Source organism: Azolla caroliniana, unplaced genomic scaffold (assembly GCF_043228905.1).
Source record: "Azolla caroliniana isolate FFs.n. ecotype wild unplaced genomic scaffold, voAzoCaro1.0.p SCAF_1, whole genome shotgun sequence".
Taxonomy (NCBI): Eukaryota; Viridiplantae; Streptophyta; class Polypodiopsida; order Salviniales; family Salviniaceae; genus Azolla; species Azolla caroliniana.
In genome coordinates this window covers 13,605,138-13,622,284 of record NW_028230436.1, presented here as the reverse complement: position 1 = coordinate 13,622,284, position 17,147 = coordinate 13,605,138, and the positions used below count along the sequence as shown (strand labels likewise).

The window sequence follows — 17,147 nt, the reverse complement described above, 5'->3', positions numbered from 1 at the left end:
AGTCTACGCACTGGGTTACGCACCGTATTATGCACTCAATGTTGAGCTTGACACTCAACAACCATAAAAGGCCGTCTCCTTCCACTTTGTATCCTAGTGTGAACATGTCCAAATAGTTAGGGCTTGGTATATAAGCTCTAAACTAACATTGTAACAATATCTTCTTGTATCTTGAGTCTCAGAGAGTGTAAGAGTTGCATGAAAGAGAATAATCTAGAACCTCCATTGAAGAGAATAATCGAGGACTTCCATTGAAACTTAGATATGTGTGTCTACCTTCTCACCTCTTTCTCTTATCACACATCTGTATTGTTTGATGTTCATAGATCAACAGGTCCTCACATGTTCTTATGCGCATATCTACCAACAACTGGTATGAGAACGACTTGTCGTTCAGCAATCACAAATAGCAGAAAAGTAAGAGGAGAAGCTATTCGGCTCAAAGAAAAGACCAGGTTCGTTAAATCTTCCTTCCTACAGAACATGTCTTCAACATCTGGTATAGGAGTTAAAAACGGAAAGTTTGATGGAATTTTTTTTGCCCTATTAAAGGAGATTATGTAAGATGTGCTGATCATCCGACGTCAAATTCAGACAATATGGCATACCAACAAGCCAGGCTCGATGCCAGCAGAAGAGTGACACTCACTGGACGAAATAGTCAGGTTGACCATTCGTATGCATCTAGCTGAAAATGTCTAATTCAGCATGGCCATAGAGACAATAGCTTTCTCTTTATGGGAAAAGTTATTGGTGGTGTATGAAAAGAAGTCCTCCTCTTCAAAGTTGACATTGATCCAACATTTATTCAACATGAAGATAAGAGAGACAGACCCACCAACTTCCCACATCAACACCTTCAACTGGGTGTTATCTGAACTCTTCTCCAAAGGGATTAAGTTTGAAGAAGAAGTGAAAGCCCTTACCCTCCTATCGAGCTTGACGGCAAGTTGGGAGGTTTTCTACACGATATTCTCCAACAATTGTCCAAATCTCAATTTGGATGAAACAATCGGACAACTCCACACTAAGGATATTTGGCGAAAATCGATGGAGCTCACCATTAACAAGCTGGAGGAAGCCCATCTGAAAGAGATCGAGTTGATCAACCGAACTAGTCCATCGACAGACCAAACCGACAGAACTTGTCGAAACCATAGTCGATCAAGAAAGAGGGGAGACCGATTGTGGTCGAAGCCGAGAACTAGTCGACTTGGTGAATATGCTTTCACCGTCTCTAGACTTCAGTCTTATGATCTTTCTCATCAAAGATTGAGGGCATTATTCCTCTCATACAACCTTGACAGTTTATGCCACATTTCATAGGTATTTGTGTCGTTAACGACGTGATGCAAGACTCTCACATTTGCAAACTGTTTGATCGTGGCCACCGCCTTCCTATTTAGGATTTTCCATTCAGACTCCAATACCCCTGTGGGTATCTCTTCTCTGTTTATGGACTCGTACAAATCTTTGACTATTAGGAGATCTTCGGTCTTGATCTTCTAGTCTAAGTAGTTGTGTGAGTTCAAGACTATCATATCTGGAAAGTCGTGCATTTTGCCTAGGCTCGGATACCAAATTGTTGAGATAGGACTGTGAGTAGACAAGAAATAATAGTTGAAATACACAAAGCAAAAAATAGGAAATGCATAGTACACAGTATTTTACGTGAAAACCCTAAAACGGGAAAACCACGGAACAACAAATTTCCACTATATAACAGAGTGTTGAGAATCAAGCTCAACTTGGTCTAGTGTGTGAACTCACCTTGAGAGTGAAGAGACACTCCAACAGTCAAGAGTCACCATTATGTCACCACTTTGTATTCTAGCATTTAGTATGAGTCATAGAATCATATTCTATGACACATAACTTATGAGCTTTCACATTCCCCATGCTCCATGAGTGTTGTAGTTAATGAAGAGAGAGGGTGACTACATAAAGCACCCTCCTCCCACCTTGTATTATGTTGTGTCTTTCTCCTTTGTTAATATACTTAACCTTGCGTATACTCTGTCTCTCTCTGTCTCTCTCAGTCTCTCTCTATCTCATACACACACACACACACACATAGTTCACACCTATTCTGCTTCACAATAATCCATCTCTTGATTCTTTACATGGTATCAGAGCGATTTGGTAGCTCGATCTAGCCCATTTGCCTCATCGTGATCGTGTGTTGTGCTCCACACCAATGACCAAGAACCGGCTCATCGCTATCGTAGCTTCGTTGCATAGCTCGCATTCGAAGAGAGAAGAAGAATCGACATAATGAATACTCAAATGGGGAGCGCTCTCCCTACCGAGAAGTTGGATCAAAACAACTTCGCATCTTGGGAGTACAAGATGCACCAATACCTTGTCAGACAAGGCTATTGGAGCTACAGCAAAGGAGCGCATGAAGACCGACCCGCCGAAGCGGCTCCCGAATACGCAACATGGGAGCAAGCCGCAAGCCGCAAGCCGCGTGATGTATTGATTGGCGACATGTGTTCACAATCACATGCTCGGTTACATTCGAGAAGCCAAGACGCCGAAGGAAGCGTGGGAAAATCTACGAAAGATTTTCGCCGCCAACATGACCGCGAGGAAGCTTCAACTCCGCCAAGAGTTGAACAACATTCAACAAAGGGACATGTCCATCACGACATACACCTTGAAGATCAAAGAGCTTTGTGACTCGCTCAGATCAATAAGCGTAAGTATTGATGATGATGAGATGGTGCAAATATGCCTCGGCGGCCTCGCACCACGGTTCAGCGCGATGCGAACCGCCATTCTAGCACGAGAGAAATCTCCCTCCTTCTTCGAGCTCCAATCTATGCTATTGGTCGAAGAAAACCACGTGCGTACAAGGAGCAATGAATCGGAAGGCCACATGCTCTACACGCACTCAAACGGAGGAAGAGGACTTGGACGGTCGAGAGGCCGATTCAGCCAAGGACAAGACGGACGAGGTCCGACCTACGATAATAACTCCCAATTTCGGTCGCAAAACGGAAGCCAACGAGGAACCTTCGCAAGAAGGGGGAGCTTCCACTCTGGCCCGAGCCATCAAAACGCAACCGAATGCGGATATTGTGGAAAGCTCAGCCACCACGAAGAAGAGTGCCGAAAGAAGATGCGTGAATCGGCTTCCACAAGCCGACAACTCACGAATTACGCGCACAATTCCGACTACGAAGAGTATAGTGGAATATACAGGCACAACTCCGACTACGAATATCGTGGGGGAATGTATGCACACAACTCCGACCGTGGCGGAATGTACGGGGACAACTCCGACTACGAAGATCGTAGCGGAATGCATGCACACAACTTCGACTGTGGTGGAATGTTCATGATGAAACATAGAGCAAACTCTATGTCAGCCGCTACCTCAACTAGTGCCTCCGGTCCGGAAGACGTATGGTTCGTCGATTCCGGTGCCTCGAACCATATGACATCGCATCAAGAATGGTTCCGAGAACTTCGAGAGCCGGACTGACCCAGCTATGTCGAAACCGGAGACGACACTACGCACCCGATTCGGCACATTGGCAATGTTTCGTTCGGAAAAGAAGGTAAGCAAAATTACATTAAAAATGTCTTGCATGTACCGACCATTACGAAGAATTTGGTCTTCGTCGGCCAAATTGTAGAGCAAGGGAACCAAGTTCGATTTAATCAAGGCATTTGCTTCATCTAAAAAGAAGGCTGACTCATCGCACGCGGACGAAGAGAGGGCCGGATGTTCATTCTCGATTCACGTGAGATGAAATCCGCTATGTTTGCAAAAAGCACGAAAGCCGACTCCGACATAGAGTTATGGCACAAGCGAATCGGCCACATCAATCTCAACAAACTCAAAGCAATGAAATCGAAAGGAGTCATCATCGGACTCCCAACATTCAAAGAGAAAGAGATTGAAGGTGTATGCAAAGCGTGCCAATTCGGCAAGCAACACCGACACCCATTCCCGAAAGAGTGAAATGTGAGCAAAGGTCTACTCGACGTAGTCCATTCCGACGTATGGGGACCGGCGCAGAGGGCTACATTCGGCGATTGCCGGTATTACGTGCTCTTCATCGACGACTTCTCTAGGCACACTTGGATCTACCCGATGCGGCAAAAGAGCGAAGTGTTCGGACACTTCCAAAATTTCAAGAATGAAGTCGAGAAAGCCATGGACCGACATGTACGTTGTCTTCGATCGGATGGCGGCAAGGAGTACTTCGATTTCACGGCGTATCTCCGAAAGGAAGGAATTCGGCGAGAATTCACTTGCTGACACACTCCGCAACAAAACGGAGTTGCCGAGCACAAAAATAGGCACATCCTCGAAGTAGCGCGAGCAATGATGAATGAGAAGCATATGCCCAAGTCATATTGGGCTGAAGCTGCAAATACGGCCGTCTACGTAATGAATCGGTGCACAACATCCGGTGTGCACGAGGTCACTCCGCACGAAAAATACTTCGGAAAGAAGCCGGACTTATCACACACCCGAATATTCGGCGCGACAGCGTACGTGCACATCCCCAACAAGAAGCGTCAAAAGCTTGACCCAAAGTCGGAGAAATGTATCCTCGTAGAATACTCACTAGAGCAAAAGGGGTACAAGTGCTACAACCCCTCAACTCGAAAATCTCAAGTAAGTCGAGACGTCGTTTTTGACGAGTCCGCATCCTGGTACGCACCAAAGACAACTTCAATTTCGACTCCACTCGACCCGGAATCCGCTGAACAAGAGATAGAGGATGAAGATCATTTTACGCGCATGTTCGAAGAAAGTCCGATCACGACCCGACTGAGCGGACCACAAGAGCCTCCGAGCGATCAAAGCACATCATGGCCTAGCCCGAAGATGGACAAAGGCAAGGCGAAAATGGCGGAATACGAAGACGATCGCTTCGACGATGATGAATCAACTCACTCACTCGACAATGAGTTTGGTGGCTTTGATGTACCAATCGGAGCTAAGAAAGCCCTCATCTCTGCAAATGAAAAGCTCCCTTGCTCCACCCGTGAAAAGAATTTGGTCAGCCGATTCGGCTACAACGACTACATGGCATATCACGATGCCTTTATGATGAAGGTGGCGACAATACGCGAGCCAGAAACTTTTTCCGAAGCAGCCAAAGATCCGCGATGGATCAAAGCCATGAACGAGGAGACGCATGCACTACGCAAGAACGAGACGTGGGATCTCGTTCCCACCTCACCACACAAAAAGGCGATCGGATGCAGATAGATCTACAAGGTGAAGTATAACGCCAATGGCTCCGTAAACCGCTACAAAGCTCGACTCGTAGTGAAAGGATACGCTCAGACGTATGGCGTCGACTACGAAGAGAACTTTGCCCCGGTGGCAAAGATGACAACGGTGTGGACCGTAATTGTGATTGCCGCGGCGAAAGGGTGGCACCTCCATCAAATGGACGTCAAGAACGCCTTTCTACAAGGCGAATTAGAAGAGGAGGTGTACATGATCCAACCACCCGGCTTCAACTCGAGCACCCATCCGAAAGCTGTTTGCCGACTCAAGAAGCCACTTTACGGCCTCAAGCAAGCACCGCGTGCTTGGCATTCGAAGATAACGCAATATCTTCATCAAATCGGCTTCCGTATGACAAAATCGGACAAGTCCCTCTACATACGAAGCGATTCCGCAAGTCCGATCGTCATCATCTTATATGTGGATGACCTAGTCGTTGGAGGTGAGCATCTCGTCGAAATCAATAAGGTCAAATCCCTCCTTTCCGACAAGTTCGAGATGACGGACATGAAGGAGCTCCACTACTTCCTCAGCATCGAGGTAATTCGGACTCCAGCCGGAATCAGGATCTCTCAACGGCACTACATCCTCAACTTGTTATACAAGTTCGGGATGGCTCAGTGCAAATCCGCGGCAACCCCGCTCGATCGCAATCTCAAACTCGATGCGAACTCTGGCACCAAAGCGTGTGAGCCGACTCAGTATCGGCAACTCATCGGGAGTCTCATCTACCTCACGATCTCTCGACCCAATCTTAGTTATCCAGTCGGTCTCCTTAGTCAATTCATGCAAACACTGCGTGATACTCACTTGGATTGCGCTAAGCGAGTTCTACGGTACGAGAGCGACACAATGGATTCTGGCATCCTCTACAAGACCGCGATGCCAATACGCCTCGAGGGGTACACAGATGCCGATTGGGCCGGCTACAAAGCCGATAGAAGATCAACCTCCGGATTTGTTTTCTCCCTAGGCAGCGGAGCAATATCCTGGAGTAGCAAGAAGCAGCCTACCGTCGCTCTTTCGAGTACGGAGGCGGAATACAGGGGAGCAGCCGTAGCTGCGTGTGAAGCCGTATGGCTCAAGAGGATTTTGAAGGATCTGGGCTTACCCATCAAGGATCTGACTTCCCTTTACTGCGACAACATGAGCAATATCTATCTGGCTCGGAACCCGGTGCTCCACGCGCGGACAAGGCACATCGAAGTGCACTATCACTTCATCCGAGAGCGTGTTCTAGCTGGCGATGTCGACCTACAACACATTAGCACCAATCTTCAAACACCCGACATCTTCACTAAAGCCTTAGGAGCCGACAAGCTATGGCAATTCATGACCGATCTCGGATTGACGATTCCTGACCTGCCAAGCTTGAGGGGGAGTACTGAAGACACTACGCAATAACGCGTAGATTCCGCAACCACGCACTACGCAATAACGCGTGGATTCCGCAACCACGCAACCACGCAACAAAGCAGCGAAGAGCCGATTTACCGCGCAAAGCCGCGAAGAAAGACGCAAGCGGAAGCACAGACTTCGCAACTACGCACGCAAGCCGAAGCACAGACTTTGTAACTACGCACAATGCAAGTTGGAGCACGGATTCCGCAACTCCACATAAAGCGAGTCGACGCGGACTCCCGAACGTGAGTTGAAGCGGATTTCAGATACCGTCTGAAACCGACCCGACTTGAGCTTGAGGGGGCGTGTTGAGAATCAAGCTCAACTTGGTCTAGTGTGTGAACTGACCTTGAGAGTGAAGAGACACTCCAACGGTCAAGAGTCACCATTATGTCACCACTTTGTATTTTAGGATTTAGTATGAGTCATAGAATCACATTCTATGACACATAACTTATGAGCTTTCACATTCCCCATGCTCCATGAGTGTTGTAGTTAATGAAGAGAGAGGGTGACTACATAAAGCACCCTCCTCCCACCTTGTAGTATGTTGTGTCTTTCTCCTTTGTTAATATACTTAACCTTGCATACACTCTGTTTGTCTGTCTGTCTGTCTCTCTCTCTCTCTATCTCATACACACACACACACACACACACACATAGTTCACACCTATTCTGCTTCACAAGAATCTATCTCTTGATTCTTTACACAGAGGTACAAAAGAGAAAATAAATTACAGATCTTTGATTTAACAGAGAATACCACTTAGGGTTTTGGGCAAGTTGTATTGAACTCTGCCGCCACTCACTCGCATGCTCTTGCGTCTCTTCCTACTCTCTACTACACTCATTTCTTCTCTCTACACCGAAGGCTCTCTCTCTATGTTGCTACACATGAGTTTGTCCTAGGTATTCCTATTTATAGGAGGGATATGATATTATTAATATATATATATAAATATATAAAATAATCAGTCCGCCCAACTTGTTGACCATCCAATCAACCCAACTAGTTGACGTTCATAGTCAACTCTCTATCTCCTTCAAACCAGTCGACCACCCTATTGACGCATTGGTCAATCCGATCGACCATCTTGTGCTCGGCTTGCCGATTGTACTACCGACTTCTTCCTTTGACTAACTATCGACTTCTTCCATAGGAGGGACAAATTTCTAACACTTAGTTATCCAACTTTTGAAGCCTAATAACAAGCTAATTAGAAATTTTACAATATTTGATTAAATACTAGAATCTTGAAGTCCATACCCTCTCAAATTGCTTTCTTTCTTGATTGAAGATATGTTGCCTCTTTTAAAATTATCTTTAATTGTTTCTAACTTTATGAATTGCTTTTATATTTCTTCTTTATTACCATTATTACTTTTCTCATACATAATGTCTTTCGTCTTCATTTTAAATATAGAGTTCTAATAATAAAAAACTCCCTTAAGATAAACTTGGATAGCAATTTGGTTCAAAAGATACTTGAAGGAGTTTATAATATAAATGATATTGTGTAGTCTATAAGTAATGGAACATGTCAAGGAAACCACAAACAACATGTATTTTTTTGGGAAATGTTAGTAAGAATCCCCCTTGAATTGAACAATTTATGAGATTTCCATAAGCCAAAATTGATATGTGTCCACTTCAATCAATGGTGGTTCAACAAAAAGTTTGCTTCAAACTTCTTCATGTTTTATATGTTTACCATTTTTCTAAAATGTTTTGTAAACCAATTTCAAAATGATTCTTTACATTTTAAATAGGTTTGTGTTACCTCAAATATATATAAGATTAATTGTGACTATTTCTCAATACCAACATAATTAGTTCTCTAAACAAAGACTAAATAAGAAGCAAAGTATAACATTAAAGACATACTTACAATGGGTAGCTATCCTTAATGGGGGTAACATTTCAATGCTTGGATTTGATTTTCATTACATCTTGGGTAGTAGTAACAACGTCATTAGTTCCTCCAAAGAAGGCTAAATTTGAATCAAAGTATAACTTTCACTTCACACAATTCCAATGGGTAGATATCCTTAATATAGTGAATATTTCACTACTTGAATTCGATCTACATTATATCTTGGGTAGATATCCTTAATGAAGCAAATATTTCACTACTTGAAGACTTCAATGAAGCATATAATAATTTAGAGATACATTAGATGACATCATTATGGAAGGTGATGTAGTGAACTATATGGATTTAAGTAGTTTGTTATTAACATAAATTAAGTGTGTTAATAAAATACATATATCTCTTAAAAGTTGAGTCTACAATCGTCTATTCTTAATCAAAAGTTTAAAGGATTCACGTGGTTTGTTAATAACATGAATTAAGTGTTTTTTATCAATATATATCTTTGAAAATTTGAGTGCGTAATCTTGATAATTTGGTTTGCATCGAAAACAAAACTAAACCATAAAATCATTGTTTAATAACATATCAGCCTAATGGCTTGTAAAGCTTGCAAACCCGCTAGTAGGTTGGCTTAAACAATTTTGTTTAGGTGGTGTCAAGGTTCGGCTTGGTTTACTTAAACAATTTCACATGTGCACACACTTAAAGTTGTACATTCATGGGCACATATTTACAAGAACATTTAATTTAAATAAGCACAAAAAAATTCTCATATACAAAATATGCAATGACATCCACAAATGTACACAACCATAGACATATAAACACATGCATAACTATTAAAAGGAGTGACATTCACGAATCGCAACAATAACTAAAAGCCATAATGCAACCCAATCAAAGGAATCTGCTAGGAACATGTTCATGTGTTAGCTTGCACAATTGATTTGAAAGGGAACACTACAAAGACAACAACATCTAATCTAATCTCTACTGGGTCAAGATTTCACACTTCCACATATAAGCATAGATTGACATATTCGCATTTGTCGGGTTTCCCATTCGAATGCAAACGAATACGAATACGAATGGGCAGTCAAGTATTCGTTTAAACCCCCCTCCCCAAAAATTAAAAATTAAAAATTAAAAAAATTCCTAGGATAAAAAGAAAGGAACTTAACAATAAATAGGGATAATAAAAGGGGGGACTTTGGGGACTTGACAATTCTAAATTTTTATAATAAATGTATAACTTATAAGTATTCGTTTTATTTTTAATAAATAAATAAAATAAAATAAAGGCTCATTAATTTCTCACTTTTTATTTTCTCAAAATTATGGATATTTTTATCTTAAAATTAAAAATAGTACTTCAAACTAATCATATATTCAAAGTTCATATTAATTAGTAATCATATTTGTATAATAAATTTAAAAATATTCGTTTTTAAACAATTAATTAATTAATTAAAATAAGTTTCATAAACTCTCTTGACACTATAATCTATTAATGAATAATTGTTTTTTTTTGTGAAATACATTTATTTAAATAAATATATAATTTTTTTATATTTATTTTACAAAACGAATGGTTTTTTAATATGCTTGGGGCCATTTTGTATTCTCGAATATGGAGAATATTGCGCATGGAGAATATCACGAATATCACGCATGTGTCAATCTATGCATATAAGCATGTATTTCAAAAACATTGATCTCTTAAAGTGTGTTGTAAAAACACCACCAATCTTTGTTAAAAGCTCATGCTTCGAGAAAAGAAGCTCAAGCTGAGGAATGCATAAAAGCATAAAGAGTGTGCCTTGAGCTATGTACTCCCAAATAATAACGTATCGTAGATGCCAAAAGTTAAGATCAATTAAGAATATGTTGGGTCTAATTCATCAAGGCTTTTAGCAGCTATTTGGGCCCCTTCCGAACTATCAAATCACTATTCTAGTGCTTTCCCGTAAATGAGACCAAGACAAAAGGGGTCCCTTTCATTAGGTGGGTAATATGAACCGTCTAGTGTTGTCCTTTGCATAGCCCTCTACAAAAAGAGCATAGAAAAAGAAATAGATGGATGTACTTATATCTATCTACCTATATATATATATATATATATATATATATATATATGTACCTCCTTCAATATTTTCTTTCTGTATTATTCCTTGCAAGTAGTCTCAAAGACCTACAAAAAATGTTGTCACCTAGCCACCTTCACTTCCTCTCTTGAACTTGATTAGCTTGGATAGATGGAATAGATAATGGTTCATAACACCGTGTAAAGATAAAGAACTATGTGGTTCAATCTGCATATGGTCTTTATATATGGATTACCTCCTCTACGCATGTATGTAAAAGGGCATAGGTTCTCCTCTCATTATACATTATATCCACAAAGGATGAAATTTCAATTTCCTTCTCGCACTTTACCTCTCCTATAAATTTCTAGCATACTTCATATGATAGAGATAAAGCACAATAAAGATTCACATAAGAGCTATGACATATTTTTACTCTTCTCAAAAACCAACAAATTTGAAGAACAATGTCTCTACTATTTACTCAAAGGAATATATATGATAATTCCTTAAATCATATTAACAAGGGTGCAACTATCATGGTTAATGTTCATCATACTCCATATGATTGAGATAGAGCACCATAAAGATTGACATATTTTTACTCTTATAAAAAATTGCAATTCTCAAGAACATTGTCTGTACTATCTCCCCAAAAGAATATAAATGAAAAATCCTTAAAACATATTAACAAGGGTGCAACCATCATGGTTCATATTCATACTTATTATACTCGTTGTTATCAATACATCGAAACATGTATCATTATTCTAAACAACATGTTGCATTATATCATCATTTCAATGAGCTCATAAGGTTATTTAATTGTATTTAAAATTTGTATTACTACTAAAATCAATGTAGTCACTTCGTTGTTAGGGTTTAAATGGACGACTACTCTGGTAATGGTGACTTTGTAAGGTTATTTACTGAATTCAAATTGTTTCGTATCAATGAATTCAATGAAGTTAATTGTACGTCAATGCTCTATTGGACATTGTATTTAATGTTGTCATGTAGAGAAATGTTGGGTTCAACGTTAAAATTGATGTCATCATGATGACAGTGCCACGACATTGTTAAAACGGACTACTCTCGAAGTCCACCGACAGAATCTAATGTCACTATGGATGTAAAAAGTTTAGGTTGACATACATTAATTTCGCTTTCAAGTAAGGTTTTGAGGCCCAAATTGAAGAATCTTTACTTTGGCATCGAAAGGTGTATGCCCCACACATACCAATCCATTCCCCAAGGAAATTATGTTGAAACACACACATAGGATCAAAGTTCCAAAGCCATTATGGCCCCAAGACATAAAATGGTGACATATAGTGTGTTATTGAGCCTGAAATAAGGAGGCAACATCTTCAAATAGAAGCATGGCACTAGAGTCACCCGAACCTCGACAACTGGTGTCGTCCCCACGAAGGCCGCATGTGCTACTTTTCCCATACCCAGAACAAGGCCACATCAACCCTTTCCTAGACTTAGCAATACGGCTGAGCAAATCCAGCATATTGTCCACCCTTATCCTCACACCCACCCATTTTGCGATCCACCATGGGAAATCGGTACCTTGGGAAAACCTCCGGTTTGCCACCTTCGACGTCCCACTTGAGATAACCAGTAAGTTGTCGGCCTGCTCTGGGTCATGGAAGGTAACCTCTGAGCTCTTGGCAATTCACTTCCAGGCTCCTCTTCGGAGCTTCATTCTCTCCTCTACAGAGGCAAGTAGTGGCGACCATGAGCTTCTTCCAACCACCCCTATTTCTTGCCTCATTTCAGACAGTTTCATGCCGTGGACGCTCGATGTGGCCGGTGAGCTTTGCATCCCTCGTGTGGAGATGTGGACATGCTCTGCATCCACTTATGTATTTGGCTCCTCCACACAACAACTCATCTCAATGGGTCTCTTACCCTTCAAAGAAGGTCTTCTCTCTAATTTTTTTCTTTATGTAATTAGCTTACCCTAGTGGAATGTCGAGGTTGAACCCACGGTCATTAGGTCTCCATTGGGCAACCGTAGCATTTGAACTACATCCATTTCTCTCTACGATATACATTTCCTATCTATACTCACTTCTAATTCTTCTCCAACAGGGACACAAGATTTCCCCCTGGACTTCTTGCCAGGGATCTCGACCTCACGATTAGGTCATATGCCTTTACACACCCTCACAAATGAGGATCCTACAGACCCAATCTTCGAAGCCCTAGATCGAGGTTTCACATCTTTCGCTCGAGGCGCCAATTCCAAATGGGTTCTCGTGAACTCCTTCCACGAGCTCGAGGCTAGTGCCATCACAGCCTTGAGAGCAAAGAATGTTAAAATGATGCCCATTGGCCCAACTGTGGGTGCGAGTATTTGCAAGGACCTTGTAGATGAGACTCAACTCCAATGCTTACGGTGGCTCGATAATCATGAAGAGAAATCAGTGGTGTATGTGGCATTCGGGTCTATGGGATTCTTGTCGGCCAAGGAGATACAAGAGCTGGCGGCCACATTGGAGGCAGTCGGACGACCGTTCTTATGGGCAATTCGCCAAGGATCGGCTATTGAATGGCTCCCGGAGAATTTCCGCCCCGGTCTCCTTCCTATGGAAAAAGGCCTCATAGTCTCGTGGGCACCTCAGAGGCGAGTGTTGGAACACAGGTCAGTTGGAGCTTTTGTAAGCCATTGCGGGTGGAATTCCTTGTTAGAGAGCTTGTGGAATGGGGTTCCAATTGTCGGGTGTCCTCGGGTGGCGGAGCAAAACACGAACTTGTGGCTCATAGAACAATGGGGCATTGGGGTGCCAGGTGTGGACACAATCATGGGTGGTATAGGAACCATACAACGTGCAACCCTCACACACTCATTGCAACAAGTAATGGGACTGATAGGGGTAAGTGGAGAAGAGCTAACTCAACTTAATTTCAAGAAGAAGGTGGCGGAGATGGCAGCGGCCGCACATACAGCCTTGATGCCCTCGGGATCCTCTACCCTAGCGTTCCAAGAGTTTGTGAATGAGCTCACAAAATGCTTAACAACCTCCTCATTTGTTTTGTTAGGATAGTATAGCTCTTATTAAAAGTGTACTAGAAATGTTATGAAAGTGTATATCTCCAAGTTTGTGGTGACCTCATAAATGCTAGTGAAACCCTCATTAGTTTTGTTATGGTAAATGCCAATCAAACTCCTTAGTGGTTTTGTTGGGGTTCTCTAACACTCAATAAAGTGTTTGTTATTGTATTTATCCAAACCTTCCCCTTGCCATTTGAGCATCGTGCTCTATAATGTTGTGTGATTCATTGTTTAGGTCAATTATGTGAATCCCCACATTCTTATTCTCTCTCTCTCTAAGTTAGGGTTTATTACACGACCAAAATATCTCGATGCATTCTTACCAAACGCACTAAGGCTTGCTATTGGACAACTTAGGAGATCATCCCAACAACTTGAGATTGAGAATGGTCGTACTTCTACGGAATAAGGCTCGGCCACCACCAAGTCTTAAACACTCAATGGAATAAAGCAAGAAATTGAAATAAGAATAATGCACATAGACACAATGAGACCACACCAGATGTTAACGTGGAAAACTCTAAATGGGGAAAAAACCACGGGAGCCCACAGACTCCAACTATCACTATGAGAAGAGGATACAATGCGAGACTTGGAGGCAACGACCTTGAGCTCTTTGTCTTCGCCAACCGGCAGTTACAACAGAAAAGCTTTCTATGTTTCTCTCTCTCTCTCTATGTTTCTATCTCTGTACAAACAGTAATAATAACAACTCATACACTATATCATAAGTGGTTTGCCTAGTTCATATTTATACATATATGACTATTTATAAATATGGCCATGATAGGCCCTCTAGAAACATATTTACAGATATGTCCCTAGATCCAGTTCACACCGGATTCATTTGGATCCGTCTGGTCTGGTTCCTTCCTTCGGCTCGTCCGATCTAGCTCCTCTGGTTCTCATCCGGATCCCATCCGGAGGGACCGAATTCCCAACGTACTAATGGAGTCCCTAGAGAGGAAAAGATATGTAGACTATGTCACATAGAGATAGAGGATGAGTACCACTTTACATGCAAGTGTCCAACATACGCCGAGGTAAGGGAAAAATATTTAGACATACTCGGACCCTCTTGTACCCTCTCTAAAGTATTAGATATTCTAGATATAAAGAAATTAGGCAGATATATCTTAGAGCTAAAACAATATAGACAGTATAAGATACAAAATGTTGACAATAACGTTTCTAATATTCACCAACATGTAACAAATGAGGTTTTTCAAGGACAGGGGGAGACAATGAGTGTGAACACACCTACACCACTTGGCCTCTTCCTTGATGAAGAAAAAAACCAAAGAAGAACCAAACGCCCTCAGATATTGGGTTTCAAAGCAACTTGACGTGGTGTAGAAGTATTTTAAAAAATAAGGGAATGTGAGCTACTTTGCCTAGAAGCCATGGGTTGGGTACCTTCTACACCAGGACCACGGGTCACACCCACACCAAAACCCTTTGACCTCCCACTTCTTTTCGAGAGGTTTGGATGGAAATAATTAGGCCTAACACAAAGTCCTTTCCTTTATCGAATATGTTACACTATAAAATGTTTTGTACAATATTAGAACTGTTTTAGCTTAAGTTTTATTTTTAATTTAATTTATTTTGATGATTAGGTAAATAACCTATTTTGTTGTACACCGATTATCTCATGGGCCAATATTTAGCCTTAGAAGACGTTAATCGCTCTCTCTCTCTCTCTCTACAACGGTCGTGCCTCTCTCTGCAACGGTTGTGCGCCACGCTGTCGTCGCTGCCGTTTGCTACCGAGCTGCACTCCCCCCCCCATCGTGCTGCTGTCGTCTGTTGCCGCGCTGCCGCCTCTGACGTCCGTCGCCGTCTGCTGATGTCCACGTGCTGGACGACCTGCTGCAGTTCGTCATCATCCGTTGTAGTCGCCATTGCCGTTGCCGTGCTCTTCTCCTTGTTTCTTGAGGTTGCCGAGTGTCACGTTTCTTCTCTTGGCGGCGCATCCTTGTTCTTTTAGCATGCTCATCGTGTGCAAAATGCCGATGTGACTACGACATAACACAAACTCGGCTAAGTCTCGAACCCATTTATTTTATCCTTTTTTTTTCTTTTCTTATTGACACTACAATGTCTAAACAAAAGGAACACAAGGATACACAAGACGAGGCTATAAGTAAGGAGGACTTTTTGGATATGTTTAACCGTTTAACAAAAATAGAGACGAATATGAAAAAATGGGTGAAAGACGCCGAAACCCACAAGAAAAAAGATAGAGAAGAAAAAGACACCCTCAAGGCTGAAATAGAAAAACTTAAAGAGGAAAACACAAACCTCAAACAACAACTTAATGACATCAAGGTATCCCGAGAGGACAGTGAAATATCCTCCATAGAGGATATAAAAGATGAGATCAAAAAAGTTAAAGAGGAGGTTAAAAATAACATAGAGTTAGCAAAAACGGGTTGGGTAGATGTGGTTAAAAGAAACATTAAAAAAGAAATAAAGGATGAAAATATTGTTAATACCACCCTCGAAGAGGAGAAAATGCGTCAGGCTCGACACCTAAATGTGCGTGTCACTGGGCTCAAGGAAGGTGCATCCCCGGACGAGGATGCACAAACACTCGGGAAAATGTTAGGGTACACAACAACCCTACCTATCACCAAAGCTTGGAGGGCCGGACACGACACAACTAGGAAGAGAGCCTTAGTTCTTCAATTTAAAGACTTAGACTCTAGAATCACTTTCTTTAAGAAGAGACCAATTCTTCGAGGATTGGGTGGGGACCCTATCTATCTCGATGAAGACCTCACCAAGATGCAAATTGAGCATCGCAAGAGTTGTATGCCAAAGGTTATGCAAGCTCGCAAAGACAGGCATCACGCCTTTTATCGAGATGGGCGAGTGATCATAAATGATCGCACTACTAATTGACGGCGTGTGGCCCATATGACAGAAAACACACTTAGGATGACCTTATGGAATTGTAACGGCGCACTCTGGACACACCCCGGCCGCCTAGAGGGGATATTAAAGGAATCAGATATAGTTTGCCTAGTAGAAACACACCAAAGCCCAAATAGGGGACTCCCACGAGTCGAAGGATTTCGTTGGGAGTCGGCTTTTAGACAAACCTCACGTCGATGCACTACTAGGGGATCTGGAGGTGTTGCAATATTGTTTCGGAGGGAGCAACATAATAGGATAGAAATACTGAGCACAGACCCAGAAGCTCGTTTTATGTGGGTGAAAGTCTCCACAAGCAAGGACAAGGCAGTAATTTTCGCCATTTGTTACTTCCCCCCGAAAGGCTCTCGTTATAATCTGGCTGGCGAGGCGAGATTAGTTGATGACGGAGTGCCACATGGGTCTTCCCCATATGAACCTCTATTGGATGACATAATCCGATATTCTTCCCAAGGCGAAGTATTCCTTGTAGGAGACTTTAATGCGAGAACCCAATCCCGACAATGCACAATATTTCAAAT

The 17,147-nt window shown here is 42.0% G+C and overlaps 1 protein-coding gene across 1 annotated transcript; it reads left to right on the top strand.

Annotated features, from left to right (window-relative positions):
* Nucleotides 1-708: 708 nt before the first annotated feature.
* On the top strand, nt 709-13,802 carry LOC147869058 (myricetin 3-O-rhamnosyltransferase UGT77B2-like). The gene is made up of 3 exons (XM_087339575.1): nt 709-945; nt 12,314-12,551; nt 12,723-13,802. The coding sequence occupies exons 1-3, from the start codon at nt 709-711 to the stop codon at nt 13,676-13,678; spliced, it is 1,431 nt and encodes a 476-aa protein (XP_087195701.1). The 3' UTR covers nt 13,679-13,802.
* Nucleotides 13,803-17,147: the final 3,345 nt, after the last annotated feature.